At 47.7% G+C, this 19867-nt stretch overlaps 1 protein-coding gene across 1 annotated transcript in view; it reads left to right on the plus strand.

Moving 5' to 3' along the window:
* The window catches only part of nek11 (NIMA-related kinase 11), a 54023-nt gene that overhangs the window by 24862 nt on the left and 9294 nt on the right, over positions 1-19867 (plus strand). Inside the window, exons 12-15 of the mRNA XM_076737051.1 lie at positions 920-1038; positions 5940-6000; positions 8641-8734; positions 13022-13291. Of these exons, the coding sequence (XP_076593166.1) occupies positions 920-1038; positions 5940-6000; positions 8641-8734; positions 13022-13247 (500 nt within the window). The 3' untranslated portion in view covers positions 13248-13291. The remainder of the gene's footprint in view (positions 1-919; positions 1039-5939; positions 6001-8640; positions 8735-13021; positions 13292-19867) is intronic.

Genomic DNA, 19867 nt, shown 5'->3' on the forward strand with positions numbered 1-19867 from the left:
TCCGTTCAGTCGTCACCTGTCCTCAGTTTGGTGCTCAGTGTGAGACAGACAGCGAGCGGGTTAGTCCATGTTTGAGACGCAGCTCCGGCCGAGACGCCGAGCGAAGCCGTGGGAGGAAACGCTGACGAGCTCATTAGCTCGTTACCGAGTTCAGAGACGTGTGATTGCATCAAAGTGCTCGGGGACACATGATGAAACCTGAGAGCAGAGTTTCTGTCCCACTGCTGCCCGAAGACAAAGGCTGAGGAGACAAATGGAGAGAAATTAAAATTAAAATTCATCTTTGAGAAAGCGTTTTCTCACACACACACACACACACACACACACACACACACACACACACACACACACGTTTGTGCTTCTGTCAGTGTGAGAAGAAAAAGTGTCGTCACTTTCCAAGAGGACATCACAAAATGTCCTAATTTTACAAAAACATCTGCACCGTCTCTAAAACTCTCCAGGTTGTCCATGCTTTTCAGAAAATGTCCTCCCTTTACAATAGATGTTCTCTGCGTCCAAAAATGTCCTCTAAGTTCACCTCCATAAAGATGTCCTCATGTCCTTCACTCTGCAGATCTGTCCAGTCTTTGGAAAATGTCCCCATTTACCAAAATTACACATTTTGTTTTTACCAGTGTCCCTAATTTTTAACAGGGTCCTTGCTGTCTGCAGATGTCTTCTTTGTAGACTCCGTCAATCCAGACAAGTGTCTCTTCATAATGTTCCCACTTTTAAAAACTGTCCTCACTGTCCATAAACGTCCTTACTTCAAACTTCTTTGAATGTCTTTGTTTTTGCTCATGAACGATCAGCTAATCTTTGCTAATGGTTTTAGTTAGCTGCTAACTGTTAGCTGTGTGTGTGTGTGTGTGTGTGTGTGTGTGTGTGTGTGTGTGTGTGTGTGTGTGTGTGTGTGCAGATATCCCAGAGGACCCTCAGGCTGCAGAAGTTTATTACAACCAGGATGGATTTGAGTCCTGTTCAGAGGGCGAAGAGACAGAAACGCCTCCAGAGACACTTTACCTGTCTGACCCACAGGTGAGTCCACCTGTCCCTCTCTGTGTGTGTGTGTGTGTGAGAGAGAGAGAGACGTGACTCATTTCACACTGTTTTTATTCAGGAAGTGTAATCACTGAAAATTAAAAAACAAAATGATCCAAATATCTGAGTAGAAATGAATTTTAAATGCCTGGAACCAGAAGCTGAGAGTATTGATTCCAGGTGAAGCTGAAACGATCAGTCGATTAATCAATCAGCTGATTGATCCAGAATGAAGAGAATCATTAGTTTCAGTTAAAATGAACAACAGGAACATCCTGCTGAGACGTGAATGAGGAGACACCATGATCTAAAGAGACCAGAGACAAGAGGACAACAGACACAGAGACACACTGATCTAAAGAGACCAGAGACAAGAGGACAACAGACACAGAGACACAATGATCTAAAGACCAGAGACAAGAGGACAACAGACACAGAGACACAATGATCTAAAGAGACCAGAGACAAGAGGACAACAGACACAGGGGACACCAGAGGGTCTTTGCTGTGTTTCTGTGTTGATTTCAGCTCGTCCTCATTATCATCCAGTGTTAAAAAGGCCAAATATTATTATGTATAACTCCCTAATTAGGGCAGCACAGTCTAGTGTGTGTGTGTGTGTGTGTTTTAGCATTAGCACGGATTAGCATGAAACACACAATGAGGATTTTGTAGGCGCAGGCTGAGAAGCAGCTTTAATTCCGGCTGCTGGTTTGTGTGTTTTAATGTGACGTTTGGGCTCAAATTAGCATAATATGATTCTCACACACTGACTGAGCCCCATAAGTCCTCTAATTAGAGAGTGAAACACACACACACACTCACAAGGACAAGGTGTCCTGACCCGCCGTTAACGACCATGCACGTTATTAGCAGCTTCCTGCCGTTTGAAGAAAATAATCCACAAAGTGCATTTCTGCATTTTTCTGTCTTCCTGTTAATATTAACTTCATTAAAAAGTCCTGGTGTGTTTTTAAAAGCAAAGCTTGCAGCGCTGCACCTCAGCAGAGGAGATTAAGATGTGGAGAATAAATAAGAGTAAATCATTAAGAATTAAAAATAACCGTTTAGACGAAACGTCGGCAAAAGAAGATTTAGAGGAAAATAAATTCAGTGAAAACAGTCGAATTAATGAGAGAAGCACAGTCTGAAACAGACTCAGGCAGCCGCTGGCATCGTGGATTATGGACTATTTCATGGATTATGACATGATGGACAGACGGACAGACATCACATCTCGGACGGATGGACGGACAGTCTGAGGACAAAGCGTCTCGCCATGCGGCCGTAAAGACTCTGTATATTAAAGCCTCCTGGAGGTTTGAGTGCAAACTGTAGAGTACAAATGCTCACCGAGGCTCGTTATTTATGTCCTTAAAAAACTTCGACTTTCGTTACGCAGCTATGTCTCCTGAGACGTCTGATGGACGTCTTCAGTCCTCACTAGATCGGCTGTGAGGCAAGTCAGACAGAAAGAGTCTCAAATGCTGTTTTATTTTCTACTTTTACAACATTAAGTACAATTTGTTATTTAATATTTATGTATTTAAAAATGGCCGAACTGAATTCTAATTGGACTGGACAGGTGCCATCTTTGGCCGCGGGTGTGATAACTCGTCCGTGTGTTCTGTGACCGCTGACGGCCGCAGGAGGCTCGAGCCGTCTTTTGTCCACAGACTCAACACTGTCACACCTCTGACCGGCTTCATCTCCTCTGCAGCAGCATCGTGCGTTTAGCTAACGATGTTACCTCTGGGCCTTGAAGCAACGCTCTGTCGCCGCTGCACGTTGTAGCCCACTTAGCCAGACATGCTAACGTTAGCGCCTCATGTTGGAGCCGACAAACAAACTGTTAAATCTCTAAACATCTGCTCTTTTTAATGAAGAGAAAGCATTTGTGCAGATTATTTAAAAGTCCTGAAACCATAAAACAAAAAAAAGATCCAGATTTTATTTGAAAGAGTTGATTTAATGTTTCAGTTGATGCTATGCTAACACTACAACACAACTATTCAGTTAATCATGATCCATTTATACAGCACTGAAGAATGTGCTGGACCCAGTTCATCCACTCACCTGATGGTATACACACACACACACACACACACACACACACACACACACACACACACACACACACACACACACACACACACACCAGGCCACAGCAAAGGGACGAGTCAGATCGTATTTTCCAGAGAAACTGGAGGCTGAGAGAGATTATCTATTTGTCACTGCTGATAGTGGTGACAGAAAAAAGAGGAGAGGAGAAATGGAGCGGAACTGGATAATTAGTGGAGCCGAGACAGACCAGGACATACCCGCCTCCAATACTGAGACCTTATCTGTGGACGGTAGTGGACAGAAAATGATGCTATTACTGCTGTTTGGACATCATTTATACCTGAGACAAAAACACACCTGGATTTTACAACCATCCCAAAACTTTGTTTGAGTATTAAAAAAAGTACAGTTTAAGGTTCAGTCTGGAGTTTAAAGAACAGTCTGGAGTTTAAGGTTCAGTCTGGAGTTTAAAGAACAGTCTGGAGTTTAAGGTTCAGTCTGGAGTTTAAAGAACAGTCTGGAGTTTAAGGTTCAGTCTGGAGTTTAAGGTTCAGTCTGGAGTTTTAAGGTTCAGTCTGGAGTTTAAAGAACAGTCTGGAGTTTAAAGAACAGTCTGGAGTTTAAAGTACAGTCTGGAGTTTAAGGTTCAGTCTGGAGTTTAAAGAACAGTCTGGAGTTTAAGGTTCAGTCTGGAGTTTAGAAAAGTGTCCTCGTTTGGACGTGAAAAAGAGCCTTAAAGCTGTTAAACCCTGACAGCTTCGTCCTCTGGAGAGCAGGGATCAGGACATCAGGACATCAGGACATGTCATGGAAAGTCATCATGTCAGGAGACGACTCCGTCTTCACAGTGTTGGTCCACAGTTAGTGTTCTGTGACAGATGGACTTCAGTCATCAGTCAGTCTGTGTCTCACGTCAATAGAAACGGAAGCTGTAAATGTCCCTGGACGATGAGCAGAGACGCCTCCATCAGCTTGACTCAGCTGTGAGTGTCTGCAGAGCTGATGGTGAGACTGGGTTTGATGGTTTTTATTGTGGGTTCAGTGTGTGAATGTGGAGCAGCACAGAGCTGCTGGAGTCTCAGAGGGAGCAGCTTCATCTCTCAGTGTGATCGGGTGAAGTGAGAGCAGGGTGAAAACCTCCACCCGTCCTCCCCTTTAAGTCTCCGAAGACATCAGCTGAGGCTCTGCTGCTGCGAGACTGAATGTGGGGGCGGGGGGGGGTTTCACGCCACGAAGACACACCGAGGACAAACGTTCTGCTCCACGACACAGAGATGAGACGAGTTTAAACTGACGAATCACGTCATTCAATTCAACCTTTATTTATATCGACTGCACGTAATTCTGCAGACTGATGTGTGTGTTTGTGTGTCTGAGTCTTTTTACAGCAAATGAATCAGAATACTTAGTCTACTTGTCAGTGACATGACAGTTATATATTATATTACAGACTAGCTGTATTTTAATAACCTGCTGTTATTCTTGTTTATATATTTTGTTACATTTTTAAACTATTGTATATATTCTGTGTTTGTCTGTGTGGTTGGTGCTTTAGTCTGTTCTGGTTGGTCGGTTGGTGCTTCAGGCTGTTCTGGTTGGTCGGTTGGTGCTTCAGGCTGTCTGGTTGGTCGGTTGGTGCTTCAGGCTGTTCTGGTTGGTCGGTTGGTGCTTCAGGCTGTTCTGGTTGGTCGGTTGGTGCCTTCAATCTGTTCTGATTGGTTGGTTGGTGCCTTCAGTCTGTTCTGGTTGGTCGGTTGGTGCCTTCAGGCTGTTCTGGTTGGTCGGTTGCAGACCCCTTCTGTGTGATCTGATGCTGCTGGGGGTGAATCAGTCAGGCTGTGTTTGCGTTTCAGCTCCTCCAAACTGTCCTCGACGTGATTTACTCTGAAGCAGGAACCTCCACAAGTGTTTGACTGCGGTTCAAAACTTTAAATCAAGTGTGAACCAATGAGTGACGTGAAGGTGCAGCGTTTCCGCCGTGAGCCCGATGGGCTGTGTAAGAACGTGGTGACACAGGAGGGACTGAGGCTTTGTCACAAAGTGACTTACTCTCTTGTTTTGTGAGTAAACGGTGACGAATGTGATATTTGTCTCCTGTAGTGAAACACAGGGCACAGCGGTAAACTGCACAGAGCTGTTTCAGGGTGGAATGAGCAGCATGAGAGGAAAGAACACGTCTGCAGTCAACAACATGTTTAGAAGAAACAGTCTTATGTTCAGAGTTAAACCTTCGTGTTTACAAGACTGAACATTTCAGTTTCTGTCCCCTCATGAGAGGCTGGAAGAAGTCTTTGAGGTGTGTCACAGGTGTCTGAACGTTAAAGGCGCTCTGGGATCTGGATAAAGGTCGTCTGCGTACAGCTCAGCATCATCTGCATAACGTTAAGCTTTGGACATTAAAACACTGTTTAGGTCCACATGTGGACTGAGTCTGAAGTTCTTCTTTATCCATCAGTGCTCGTCTTTGTATCAACACCTGCTTCAGTCAGCATTAACTTTTTCAATTTTATTTAATTATTCGTTCATTTATTTATTCATTTTGAACCTGAACAAATCCATGAAAATTATGCTTCAGCTGCTTAAAAAACAAACACTGTCTAATTAATTCTTGCAGATGTTTCTTTGTTATGTTCACAGGAAGGATTATGGGCTTTTCTGATCAAATCAATTGTCTATGAATTTGATTTTTAGGAACAGGACTCCGTTTCAATAACTTTTCTGTTTGTCTGAAGTCATTTCTGACTGTTCAAAGAGCAGAACGTCAGTAGAACAGATGATTTCAACGTCTCAGTTTTCTACCCAGGATGTGATGTTTCACTGGGTTCTGTCCTCAGGTCAGTGAGCTGGAGGCCATGATGAAGCACATGCAGGAAGTTCTGGACGAGGAGCTGAGCGGTGAGTCTGAGCGCGCGCACACACACACACACACACACGCACGCACGCACGCGCGCACACACACACACGCACGCACGCACGCACGCACACACACACACTTACTTTATCAGAAACCAAACGTTCGTGATGCTGTGAGACTGGAGTTCACAGGTCTGGAACTTTATCAGGTTACTTTAAGTTTTGTTGTGATGATCACGAGGTGAACAGCTGACCTGTTGACCCACCCGTCCCTCTCGTCTGTATTCTACCCCTCTGTCCCTTCATGTCCTCATTCCTTCCTTCTGGCTGTAGCGCTGACTTGAAGCCTCACCGCCATCTTGATGTGTTTGTCACATGCAGAGCATTAGCTGCAACATCCCGTGGCAGGAGGTCATTCACTCAAACGTCACCCACCAATAAAACAAGAAGGAGAGGAAGAACGTGAGAGGGATGGCGTGCAGGACGAGGCTCACCTGTACTGGATGAAGAACGACGTCAGTCCGAGTTTTTAGTGAAATGACTTTGGTGGATGACAGAACTCACCTGTGACTGTATTCACACCATCTCATCCTTCCACAGTCGCTCTCTGCCGTCTGACTGCCTGCAGCCTCAGCCAGCGTCTCAGCTGAAGCACAGCGTCTTGGAGTGCTGAGTCCACCTGTCCGTCACGTTCGCAGCGGCTCACCTTGATCCAGGTGTGACTGTCACACCTGCCTGGACTCACTCACGGATGAACTGGTTAACTCAGTCCTTGTTAAGATTCACTGCGTGTCTCCGTGTCTGACTGTCAGGGGGCTGTGGACGGCGGTGAGGGTGGCGGGACGACCTGGGGCGGGACGCCGGGACATTTCTCTTGTTTTTAAAGCCCAGTGTTGACAGGAGTGTGCTCCGTCCACAGAGCGGTCTGATTGACACCAGTGTGGAGGCTGTGTCTTTTCATGCAGGACTGAAGTGGACCTGAACACGTCCAGACTGAAACCACATCAGACCAGCAGAGTCCCCCAGCAGCATGCTGTCTGTCCTTCCTGTGGAAGCCAATGTTAATGACTGGATGTTTATCCCTGCAGCCTCTCCGTCTCTCCTCCTTCTGTCCTTTACTTTTTTACCTCCACTTACTGAGTGTGCTCCCCCACCTCCCCCTCCACCTCCCCCTCCTCCTCCTCTCAGTCTTCAGTTCCTGTTGGCTTGGTTCAGTCACAGTCTGTCCTCTGCTGTGAAACCTGTTCGTCTCGCTTCGCCGACCTCAACAAAAACACCCTGAACGCCTCAGCTGAGGATGAGACTTTGTTCCTTCTGTCCTCCTCGTCTCCTCCTGCTGCTCCTTCACACCCTCAAACAGTCGAGCCTCACAGAAACAGGAAATGAAGGTGATTTCATCCTTTTTGTCCTCCAAGTTTTGGTTGGTAACAGTGTCAAAGGACTTTTGAAATGTGCATATGGACATCGTGAGTGTTGTGTTTTAGATGGGGCTGCAGGAACAAGGAGGCTTCCTACCAAAATAAGAGCCTATAAAACAGAGGAGATTAGAAATAAAGGCCTGTCTGTGTGTTACAAACCTGTTCCCTGAATCTCTGCAGGTGAAGCTGAATGATTCTGCTGGACGTGTTGGAGCTCTGTGAATTGAAAACAGCTGATTTAATCCAGTTTAATGGAAATGTGTCATTTAGATGCAAATCAAATGGAATATTTGAAATGTTGGACGTAAAAAAACTGAAGTTCTTCTGCATCGGTTTCATATGTTTTTAAATTAGATTTGAGATGATTGAAAATGTGGGATTCATTCATTCACACGTCTTCTCGGTGTATGTCCTCAAGAGCTGAGTTCACGTCCACAGAGGAGGGGGTCAGGGTGAACAGTGGAGGGATGGATGGAGATGATGATGATGATGAAGGTGACACCTGTTGGTTACTGACGTGTTTGGATTCAAAAGACATGGATGTGATTTCAGGTCAAACGTTGTCTTCAAACCTCAGCTGCTGGTCCTTCTCTCCGAGCTTTAATAACAACTAGAAATGTCCTCTTCAGCGTCCTGTACCCTGTCGTCCTGATGGTCAGCTCTGTCTGCCTTGAGAAATGGTGGACTTGTCGTTCCCTCGACGAATCAGAGTTGTGGACTAACGGCCTCCCCGGCAGCGAGCAGCCGATAAACCTTTGGATATTCAGCTTCTGTTGAGTGCGGCAGCTCAGAGGACATTCTCTTGATTTACTGTCGGTGATTAGCTGTTCCACAGAGTCTCCGTGTGCCGTCCCTGTTCCCGTCTGAAGCCTGAAGACAAGCAGCAGCTGCTGCTCAGACGCAGCCTGAAGGAGCAGGAGGCCTTCGCACGCTGGACCTCCTCCACCCACAGCAGTGTCAGTGTCATTAGAATGCTCTCAGATCAGCATACAAGTCCTTTACAAATAACTGCGTGTGTGTGTCTGCACGTGTGTGTGGGTGCATGCTTGTGTGTGTGTGAGAAGCAGCAGCAGATACGCTTTAATCTCCCAGCATCACCTCCTCACCCCCTCACCTCCTCTTCGCTGCTCCTGCAGGCACAGCGACAGAATCAGTGGCAGCAGGAGTTCAAACTGAACATGTGATGAAATGTCCTCTTGTGTCTCCGTCCGTCTCCAGGGGATTCTCATCTGTCTTCATTCTGTTGTTTCTGTGTGTAAACCAGGAGACCCGGTGGAGCCCGAGGCCCCTCAGAGCCTCCACAGACCCCCCCTGATCAACAGCAGCCTGCTGGAGACCAGAATCCAACACCTGAGAGAGTGAGTCAGACAGGGCTTTTATTTTGAAGGCCAAATCCTCTGCAGACTTCCTCCTTCCTCCCTTTTTGACTTTATATTTTATTCTTGTACCCTTTTATATTTCTACTGCCCCACATCTCAGAGGGACGTGTTGAACTTTATACTCATCACTTTGACCTGACAGCTTCAGCTGAAACAGTAAATCAATCAGCTGATTGATAGAAAGTGATCAATCGTCTGTTGTTTCAATGGTTTATTGCTGTGGAATCATCTGATGTTTGATCTTCTCACATGTTTGATTTGCTGCTTTCCTCTCAGTGATCTCAATGATCTGAGTGTGTTTGGACTCATGTGGAGCTTTGGACTGTTGGTTGGACCAAACAAACATGGTGAAGGCGTCACTTTGGGCTCATCGTGACCACGTTTCTCACTGTTTTCACAATGTTTCCAAAGCAAACGATCGATCGATGGACAAACTGATCAGCAGATTGATCCAGAATGAGGAGAATCAATAGACCGTAGTGGATGTTGTGGCTGCCTTTCTTTGCTCAGTCTTCTGCTGTAAATGACGATAAAGCCGATTAGAACCGAGACACGTTGTCCCTCTGCTGGGTTCTGGTTTGAGGTGTCGGCTCAGACTCCGGCTCCGTCTGTCTGCGAGTATCTGTGAAAGTTTAATTTAAAACTAATCCAATTATTCCAGACAAACATCCTGCCTGAAGCTGCAGCGCGTTGCTTTGTGGATCAGGCTGTGATATGAACCAGATTCAGCTTGTTTGTGCAGATTAAACTGAAAGAAAGCCGAGAAAACAAACAGACACACAGAAACAACACGCTGAACGACACGTTCACACCAGAGAACGTTCAACAAGACCACAAACACCTGCCTCCAGACACAGACCGCGTGCTCAGAGGACCAGATCCCACAGGAGCCTTCAGAGTCCACCTGAACCAGTACGTTCAAAAACCACCCGAACCAGTACGTTCAAAAACCACCCGAACCAGTACGTCAGAGTCCACCTGAACCACTACGTTCAAAAACCACCCAAACCAGTACGTTCAGAGTCCACCTGAACCACTACGTTCAAAAACCACCTGAACCAGTACGTCAGAGTCCACCTGAACCACGTTCGGAGTCCACCACACTCACGGCTGACATCAATGAACTCTCATGCGAACAGGACTGAATCCAGTGATCTGATCCAGGTTCAGCTCTGGTGGAATCCTCTGTGCTGACTTTGTGTTGTGGGCAGAGCGTTTGTCCTCAGTGTGTCTTCAGTGTCTTCGTGGTGTGAAAGACTCGACCTCACACGAGGTTTGTTGACAAAGACGTGAACGCAGAGCAGAGCACCGTAATCCTTGGAGCGTGTGAAAACGAGCTCTTACGTTCAGTCATCAGAGCTGACAGGAAACGTAGACCTGCTGCTCTCCTCTGATTGGCCTGTGGCGCAAGGTGGAGGTCATCTGATTGGTCAGGCTGCAGGGTTGATGAAACCGAGAACCTGGCACTCTCCTCTTCTATTAGGGTCAGTTTGTTACCATGGCAACAACATCAGGCACGCACACACACGCACACACACACACACACACACGCACACACACACACACACACACACACACACACACACACGTGCACACACACAGCTGCTCTGTATGGGAATTAAATGCTGTCAGCGCTCACAGGCTCCTCATAAAACAACATGGGGGTGTGTGTGTGTGTGTGTGTGTGTGTGTGTGTGTGTGTGTGTGTGTGTGTGTGTGTGTGTGTGTGTGTGTGTGTGTGGGGTCACACAGTCCAGTTTCAGCTGCTGTTCCGTCGGTTAGCCGACGCGCTGTAGAGGAATGTCCAGCTCTGTCCGTCTCTGTTCGTCTTTGTCTGTCTTTGTCCGTCTTTGTCCGTCTCTGTCCGTCTTTGTTCGTCTCTGTCCGAGTTTGTCCATCTCTGTCTGTCTTTGTCCGTCTCTGTCCATCTCTGTCTGTCTTTGTCCGTCTCTGTCCGCCTCTGTCCGTCTTTGTCCGTCTTTGTTCGTCTCTGTCTGTCTTTGTCCGTCTCTGTCCGTCTCAGTCCGTCTCTGTCCGTCTTTGTCCGTCTTTGTTCGTCTCTGTCCGTCTCAGTCCGTCTTTGTCCGTCTTTGTTCGTCTCTGTCCGTCTCTGTCCGTCTTTGTTCGTCTCTGTCCGTCTCTGTCCGTCTTTGTCCGTCTCTGTCTGTCTTTGTCCGTCTCTGTCTGTCTCTGTCCGTCTTTGTTCATCTCTTTCTGTCTTTGTCCGTCTCTGTCCGTCTTTGTCGGTCTCTGTCCGTCCCTGTCCGTCTCTGTCCGTCTCTGTCCGTCCCTGTCCGTCCCTGTCCATCTCTGTCTGTCTCTGTCTGTCTCTGTCTGCCTGTCTTTGTTTGTCTCTGTCTGTCTCTGTCCGTCTCTGTCCGTCTTTGTTCGTCCCTGTCTGTCTTTGTCCATTTCTGTCCGTCTCTGTCCGTCTTTGTCTGTCTCTGTCCATCTTTGTCCGTCTCTGTCTGTCCTTGTACGTCTCTGTCCGTCTTTGTTCATCTCTGTCTGTCTCTGTCCGTCTTTGTTTGTCTCTGTCCGTCTCTGTCCGTCTCTGTCCGTCTTTGTTCGTCTCTGTCCGTCTTTGTTCGTCTCTGTCCGTCTGTCTTCGTCTCTGTCCGTCTCTATCTGTCTTTGTTCGTCTGTCTGTCTTTGTCCGTCTCTGTCCGTTTTTGTATGTCTCTGTCCGTCTTTGTTCGTCTCTGTCTGTCTTTGTTCGTCTCTGTCCGTCTGTGTTCGTCTCTGTCCGTCTCTATCTGTCTTTGTTCGTCTGTCTGTCTTTGTCCGTCTCTGTCCGTTTTTGTCCGTCTCTGTCCGTCTCTGTCCGTCTTTGTTCGTCTCTGTCCGTCTTTGTTCGTCTCTGTCCGTCTGTGTTCGTCTCTGTCCGTCTTTGTTCGTCTCTATCTGTCTTTGTTCGTCTGTCTGTCTTTGTTCGTCTGTCTGTCTTTGTCCGTCTCTGTCCGTTTTTTTCTGTCTCTGTCCCTCTCTGTCCGTCTCTGTCAGGAAGTGGAAAAATGAAGCCGCAGGCAGCAGGAAGTGAAAACCATCAGCTTCTCTTTGACGGTGTGAATACAAAAGGTGTTTTTTGCTCCACCAACATTTCTTCTCACCTGGATTCAGCCGAACGTCGTCTCTCCAGATGAACTCAGAAATGAGTGAAATCTAGTAACAAATGAACGCTCGTCCACCAGCAGCTGTCTCAGACTTTAAACATCACAACTAAATACATCCAGACTTTTCCAGCCTCTTCTCTGATTGGAGGGTTTGTTTTTCACCCACACAAATGTCCTCAGCCAGCAGACTCAGCTCACCTGACTCCTGCAGGTCATGTGATCTTTTTGAGTTTCAGCTTGACTTCAGGAAATGAAGACGTCCTTCAGACATATGAGGACACCCGGTAACCTAACAGAGTCCACTTCACTCCACTTCAAGGGACTGGACGCTCTGACAGCAGGAAGATAATCGGCAGTGTCCTCTGAGGACCGCTTGAAGAAGAATAAAGACCAGGTCCAGGTCTGGTCTGTAGCAGACTCACCTGTCAAAGACGACCACAGAGACAGGTGTTGGCTGCTCGTATTTACGTCCTAAAGCAACCTGGAACCTGAAGACAGAGGCCAAGATTCAGACAGAGACAACAGGAAGGTTACTTTCCCGGACTGGACATTTCTGCGATGAAGCCTACGTCTCTGGAGGAAAGACGAGGACACCTTCACGGTGCTGTCAGCTGACCTGAGAACTGCTGTCTGTCACAGGAGACGAGGAGAAGACAGCAGTTTACCTGCTGACAGGAGCTGAAGCTCAGAGTCAAACACCTGTGACCGTCTGAGAGGAGCAGGAAGGAAGACAGCCTCCCTGAGCTCCACCCTGTCAGTCAAACCACCTCCCCCAGGAGGAGGAGGAGGAGGAGGACATGAAGACGAGGGGTGGAGGAGGAGGAGGAGGACATGAAGACGAGGGGTTGAGGAAGAGATGAGGAGGAGGGGGAGGGGGAGGTGGAGGAGGACATGAAGACGAGGGGTTGAGGAAGAGATGAGGAGGAGGTGGAGGAGGAGGAGGAGGAGGATGTTATGTGGTTTAACAACAAAAACATCTTCAGATATTCATCCGGTCGAAGGTCAAACTGCTGCTAACCTGTCTCACACACACGCACACACAGTGTTCAGTGGGCAGTACAGAGTGTCCCCTGTATCTGCTGTCCTCTTGTCCTCACTGTGGACTCTCGTGCCGTTGATTGACAGCAGAGTGTGTCCCTGTGTCTCCCTGCAGGTCCGTCTGCGGTCGTCTGGGCTCAGACGTCTTCCAGAAGCTGTATGAGACCCTGAGGGAGTCCAGGCGGCGACAGCTGGAGGGTGATGGCGGCGTCACGGAGGCTCTGAGACACCTGGCAGACAAACCTGAGGACAGTCTCCAGGTGGACCAGCTGCTGTTCTACGAAGAAGAGCTGCAGAGAGTGAGACGGCTGCAGGAGGACAGACGCCGTCTGACTGACTGAGAAAGAGCTGCAGACTCCAGAGCAGCAGAGGTCTGCTGGGACAGGTAGACTGTGTGTGTGTGTGTGTGTGTGTGTGTGTGTGTGTGTGTGTGTGTGTGTGTGTGTGTGGTGCATATGCTCACACGCTGTGCTTTGATTGGTGCTTCAGGTGAAATGGTTAAAAAATAAGAGTCATTCAGTCATTAATATGACTGAATGAACACATGAGTGTTACACTGAAAGGTGACTTTCAGCATCATGAGCACTTTTACTTTTTACAGCGTGTTTGATGCTCTGTTGACTCTCTGTACTTTGACTCAAGTACACATTCAAACAGGACGTTTGGTTGGAGCAGAGTATTTGTACACTGGTACTAATACAACATGTGAATATTCCTCTGCTGGCAGCACACAGATCAGTGAGCTGAAGCGTTCACTGATTCATCGGCTCTCTGTGTCTGTTGGCATCTCTCTGATATCTGCACAGCTGGAGGGCTAATGTAGCTACATGTAGCTCCACGGCTACATCAGGTCCCATCAGGTCCCATCAGGTCCCATCAGGTCAGATCATGTTAATCTGCAGCAGGAACACAAACAGGACTTTACAGTCAACTGGTGAAGAATATGAATCTCATACGAAATGTGGTGACAAAGAGCCCAAAGTGACACCTTCACCATGTTTGTTTGGTCCAACCAACAGTTCAAAGCTCCACATGATTCCAGACACATTCAGATCATTGAGATCACTGAGAGGAAAAGCAGCAAATCAAACATGTGAGAAGATCAAACAACCAGAACACCAGTGTTGTCTCTGCTCAGGTGTGTCAGACAGCTGTTTCAGCTGCAGCTGTTTCTGGAATCACTTCTTTCCTGGAGATAGGAGGGAGCGTGAGGGCTGAGCGTGGAGGTGAGGCTCTGCGTTCCCCTGTCAGCCCATGTCCCACCCCTCACCTTTGAGGTTCTCACCTGGAGGATGTGATTCTGTGCTTTTACAGACTGATGATGGCATCAGTGCTGAGTGGAGCTCTGCAGGAAGCAGCAGACGTGTCCGCACTGAGACGACACATCAGGTCCTCAGGTGTCCAACGTCGCTAACCAGGTAACTCCTACGTCCACGGACAGCACTGACAGACGGATTGTCTCTGAGTGCAGTTCACAGAAAGAACAACGATCATGTGAAGATGTTGTTGTTTTGGCAGCAGCTTCCGTTTTGCTGCCCTGAGCAGCGTCTGTCAGGCCGCTAACACCACGACAGCCTTCATGGAGGTTTACCGCTGGCCGGTCGTGTCAGGCTGCTTCAGCTTCAGCTCGGTGTGTGTCTGCTGATGAGCCTCAGAACAGAAAGTATCATAGTTATGTGTTGAACGTGTGAAGCAGCTTCCAGCAATTTTCCTGCCTCATTGTGAAACTCTTGAACTTTCTCGGTCGTCTGCCGGAGCCGAGCTGAGAGTCAAAGCCGCGACGTTTCTCTCCGTGGGGGGGTCGGCCTGTCACGGCTCTGTGGTCGAGGATTAAATCCCTCTGCTTTGGATGAGCATCAGCTGAACCGCAGATGTTTCTGCTGTTCACAGGATCCTTTCCCAGCAGCAGAGAAGCTGCTCCCAGTTTGTCAAACCACAGCAGGAAATATCAGCAGGAAGCACGAATTACAGGCTGAAGGCAGGAGAAGACGTTTCATGAGTCCGGCGTGGACGTGGCCTCTCACTCTGTAGACCCTGACCAGGATTACACAGCTCAGACCTTCAGGACCGTCTGGTTGGCGCTGAGCTGCGTCTGCAGTGGATCCCTGCAGGATCACTCTGTCCAGAAAACAAACACACCCGGCAGAGAGGAGAGCAGCGTAGAATCAGCGGAGAGGGAACGAGGTCCGAGCTGAGTGTGTCTCATGTGTCCTGCTCAGACTCAGAGGCAGGTCTTCTTCTGACGCCTCGGCAGCTAACTGGAGCTGTGAAGCACCGCGTGTCTGATCAGTGATGGGATTCTCTCTGTCTGTCTGTCTGTCTGTCTGTCTGTCTGTCTTTCTTTCTTATAGTTTCTGTGATTATTTCTCAATGTGTCTCTTTGAGCTTTGCCATCTCAGTGATTTTATAATTTCTTAAATGTTCTTTCAGTGTAAATAAAACCCAACAGTTAATAAAATGTCTAAAATAAAGTCTAATCTCAGCTCTAATATTATCCTGTAGTACTCTCTGGATGAATTCTCACAGGAGAGAATTTACCTGTCAGGTAAGTTCAGCCTGTTGGAGACGGACTGAGCTGTTAGATATTATAAAAAGTGATCGGCTGTTATTGATCGCCTCAGGGGAAATTTGGTTGATGCAGCAGTAGAAACAAGAGTTAATAAAAAGATAAGAGGAGGAATATGAAACTGAAATAATAACAGAAGTAAAAACTGTTCAAGAACAGTTAGAGAAACATTACGTGACGAGTTTCCTTTGAATAATCATATTTCGGCTCGCTGGCCTTTAACGACGCCTCACACCAGCAGCCAGCAGGTTCTAGTTCCTGGTTTTCCTCTGGTGCTGCTCTGGTTAACGTTCCCTGATGGACCGATAGCCGCTAATTGTTGCTAACTGTCGCTGCTTTTAGCTAGTTAGCGCTGTTGGCTCTGTTAGCCATGCAGCCAGCTGACTTTGGGAGCTCGGAGCGCCGCGGAAGTGTTGGTGTTTCCAGGGCGAGGTTTTCAGGCCCAGGCCGGGTTCAGGGTTCCTGGTGGGAAGTTGGGCCTGAAAGGGCAACAGAACCAGACGTAGCTAAGAAGAGAAAGAGAAAGTGACGAGCGAGCACCTGAACGAGTAAAATCAGACCGGCTGGAAGTCGATGGCGAGAGCTTCGTGAAATAAAAGGCTGTCGGACAGACGGCGAGCTGGTCGTCTTCTTCTTCTTGGCCTCCTCGTTCTGTGTCCAGATGCTCAGCTGATGGCACACCTGAGAGCGCCGTCTTCCAGGGAAGGTCCCGCTCAGGGAAGTCCAGTCAAACCGTTGGTCCTCCAGCGGACGGCGTCTGTCTTCTGTGTCTGACAGCAGTTTGTCTTTCCTTCATCAGGTCGCTTCACTGTTGACTTTGTTCATTATGCTCAGAGACACCAGGGGGAGCTGAGGCGTCCACACTGAGAAAAGCAAGATATTGATAAATGATTGTTATCCTCAGTGTGTGAAGAACACACACACACACACACACACACACACACACACACAGTAATTACACCAATTACACTTCAGCTCATATCAGCAGAGTTTCTGCTCGTCCCCCAGTGACTTCTGGTGAGTTTTAATTAACAGACACACTGTGTGTGTGTGTGTGTGTGTGTGTGTGTGTGTGTGTGTGTGTGTGTGTGTGTGTGTGTGTGTTGGAGGTTATTGCTGAGTGAAGACAGATAAATGGACTCTGTGTAGAGTCAATAGCTATAATCCACTAATAGTAAACATGTTAATACTTTAGTACTCTTTTACTTGTACCACAGTATTTGTACACTGAGGTATTACCACCGGAGTAAAGAGAACTTTGTCCTCGGCTGCCGTTGACGCTGTGGACTCGCTCTCTCTGAGTGAAGCTCCTGAGCGTCTCTGCTGGACTCTGTCTCATTTGCTGTCCGCGTTGCTCTGTGGTTGCGTTGTCGTCGTCGCAGTCGGACTGAAATCAATCCGCTCCCGTGAAATTGGGCAGAGACTTTAAAAACCTGTCGTCGGGATGCTCGTCAGCCGTTTTCAGAGCAGCTTCCATCAGTACCGCAGGCAGCTGCTGGTCTGAGCCCTGAGGGGACACGTCCACCCCGTCCTGCTCAGGACGGAGACCTGCTGCACTTCAGTTCTACATTAAAGCTCCTGCTGACTCGGAGTGAAGGTGACCTGATGGCGGCCTGCAGGTCGCATCATTATTCTGCACGTCATCAGTCCCGCAGCTGCTTTCTGAAAGACTAATCGTTTTGTTTGGTTCAAGAATTTTGTCAAAACTCAGCCAAAACTTTCCAACTCACCATCAAACTGTCAGAGTCAACAAACAAGAGTTTGTCTGGAATCAGACTTTGCCAACTTCTGAGACCTCGCCCCTGACCCTAAACCCTAATCCTGACCCCTGACCCCTGACCCCTGACCCTAAACCCTAATCCTGACCCCTGATCCTAAACTGTAATCCTGACCCTGTCCCTAACCTTCTAACCCCCCCGTCATAACACTGACTCTAACCGTAAAGTTCAAGTTTTTAGTCAGTTTGTTGAAAAGTGAGCGCGGGTGTAGAGAGATTTGTTCCTTCACACAAATTTGATGGATGTCAAACAGAGACCCAGCGTGTCGTCAGTGTCCTCAGTAGCAGCTAAAGCCTTTTCCACTGATTCATAGAGAAGTTGCTGGAAAGAAAACAGCAAATGAAAACGTGTTCTGAGTCATTTGGCTGAAGTGACCTTTTGTTGATGAGCTGGACGAGAAAAAGTGACAAAAGGTTTTTATTTAATGTTGCTTCATTTTTCTGTTCGTCCGAGCTGAAGAGGTTTTGTGTGCGGAGACCAGCGTTCGTGTCCTGGTTTCTACGTCATGTGAGGCCTCTGGACAGGAAATGAGCGGTTTGTCTCTCTGACAGGACGACAGAATCCTGCCATGAAAACGGTTTATTCAGCTCTGAGGAGCAGCTGCACGTCAACACGCTGAGAATCCATGAAACACAGGACGGACTCCGTCGTCCACCAGACAGCTGGACGGACAACAGGAAGACTGTTAAAACGTGAGAGGAAGACGAGAGAAGAAAAACACAGTGACATCAGAGGTCAAACAAATGCAACACGAGTCAAGACCAACAAGTCCCGAGTCAAGACCAACAAGTCCCGAGTCAAGACCAACAGGTCTCAGTTGTAGTTCCAAATCAAGAACAAAACGTTTTTGTCAGTGTTTTGTCAAAATGTGACCAAATTAAAAATTAAAAAAAAAAAACTCAGTAACAGTTTTTTATTCAGTAATTTAACAATAATAATAATGATAATAATGTTTGTTTCATTAAAATGAATCGGTTTCAAGTCTTGTGTTAAAGTGATGTGAGTTCACCGAGACTTCGTCTGTTCACACTGAAGACGTCATGTGACTCCACCAAAGATCGTCCAGGTGATGCCTCCACCTTCACTACATCGACTACAGGAGGAGGAGAGGAAAGAAGGACGTGAAGAGGACGAAGGAGGAGGGATGAACAGAGGAAGGTCGTCCATAAAAAACTGGATTCTAAAGTGATCAATCGATTGATAATTCATTAACAAGGTCCTGAAATCCACCTGGAGGACACGAGAGGAAAATGAGGGCATTTCATCTGGTTTTCATTTCTTCAAAAGGCTGTGTGTGTGTGTGTGTGTGTGTGTGTGTGTGTGTGTGTGTGTGTGTGTGTGTGTGTGTGTGTGTGTGTGTGTGTGAAGGTCAGCACAGTATTTATTGTCTTGTCTGAAATGTCTCTCAAAGGTCAAACAGCAGCGACACAAACGGTGACAAACAGACACATCGACTGACGCCTCATCGCTGCTCACGCTCAGAGGCTGTGAGACAGGTCACAACCAGGTGACAACCCTGTCAGGACCAGGTGACGACCGGGTCAGGACCAGGTCACAACCAGGTCACAACCAGGTCAGGACCAGGTGACAACCGGGTCAGGACCAGGTGACGACCGGGTCAGGACCAGGTCACAACCAGGTCACAACCAGGTGACAACCCTGTCAGGACCAGGTGACGACCGGGTCAGGACCAGGTCACAACCAGGTGACAACCCTGTCAGGACCAGGTGACGACCGGGTCAGGACCAGGTGACAACCGGGTCAGGACCAGGTGACAACCAGGTCACAACCAGGTCACAACCAGGTGACCAGCCGCCGTGTCTGAGTGAAATAATAAAACAATGATCACAACTCATCCTCGGTTTTATGGAACTCTTCATCAATGATGCTGCATAAACAATGTGACTGGACTCATTGGCCGACTTTCCATCAATGAAACAAATATGTCTTGATGGATAAACTGTGAACTTGTTGTCTTGTTGGCGACCAAGCTGACTGACTTACTAACGGTTTCTTACAAGCTAGCTAGCTGGAGAAGCTTTTATAAGCTCTTCAGTGACTCTTCATCGAGTGAAACGATGAACAAGAGTCAGCCTAAACATCCAGAGAAGCTGTTTTTACGGACCAATGCTAGCATGTTCACAGCCTGCTAGTGTGTTAGCAGTTAGCCCACCTGCTACGTTAGTTTGTCAACCAACGTCAGCACTTCATGAAATCATTATGTCAACAAACTTCTCTCTCCGGGACACGTTGTTTAACGTGCTGTTTTCGCATGTCAACGTGTTAGCTTAGCATTAAACTAGAGGCATAGCTGAGGTGTTTAGTCTCAGAGGTTTCCTGTCGAGACCTTCAGCGTCGAATGAGCGCTGACGTGCTTCCAGCACAGGACGAAACGTCAGCAGGATTCATCCTCTGGAGACCCTGAAGGAGGTTTGAGCTGTCCATCGAGCAGCTGTCAGGACTGAAGAGTGGAAGAAGAGGAAAACGGTCGTTCAGGAGTTTTTGGAGTATCGTGCTCTCTGCATAACATGATCTAAATACTAATATTTGAGTTTGCAGAAGTCAGACAGAAAACAAGGCTTCGCAGTTCAGATTGCTCTTCAGCTGGCTCAAACAT

The sequence above is a fragment of the Chaetodon auriga genome, chromosome 8 (assembly GCF_051107435.1).
Source record: "Chaetodon auriga isolate fChaAug3 chromosome 8, fChaAug3.hap1, whole genome shotgun sequence".
Taxonomy (NCBI): domain Eukaryota; kingdom Metazoa; phylum Chordata; class Actinopteri; order Chaetodontiformes; family Chaetodontidae; genus Chaetodon; species Chaetodon auriga.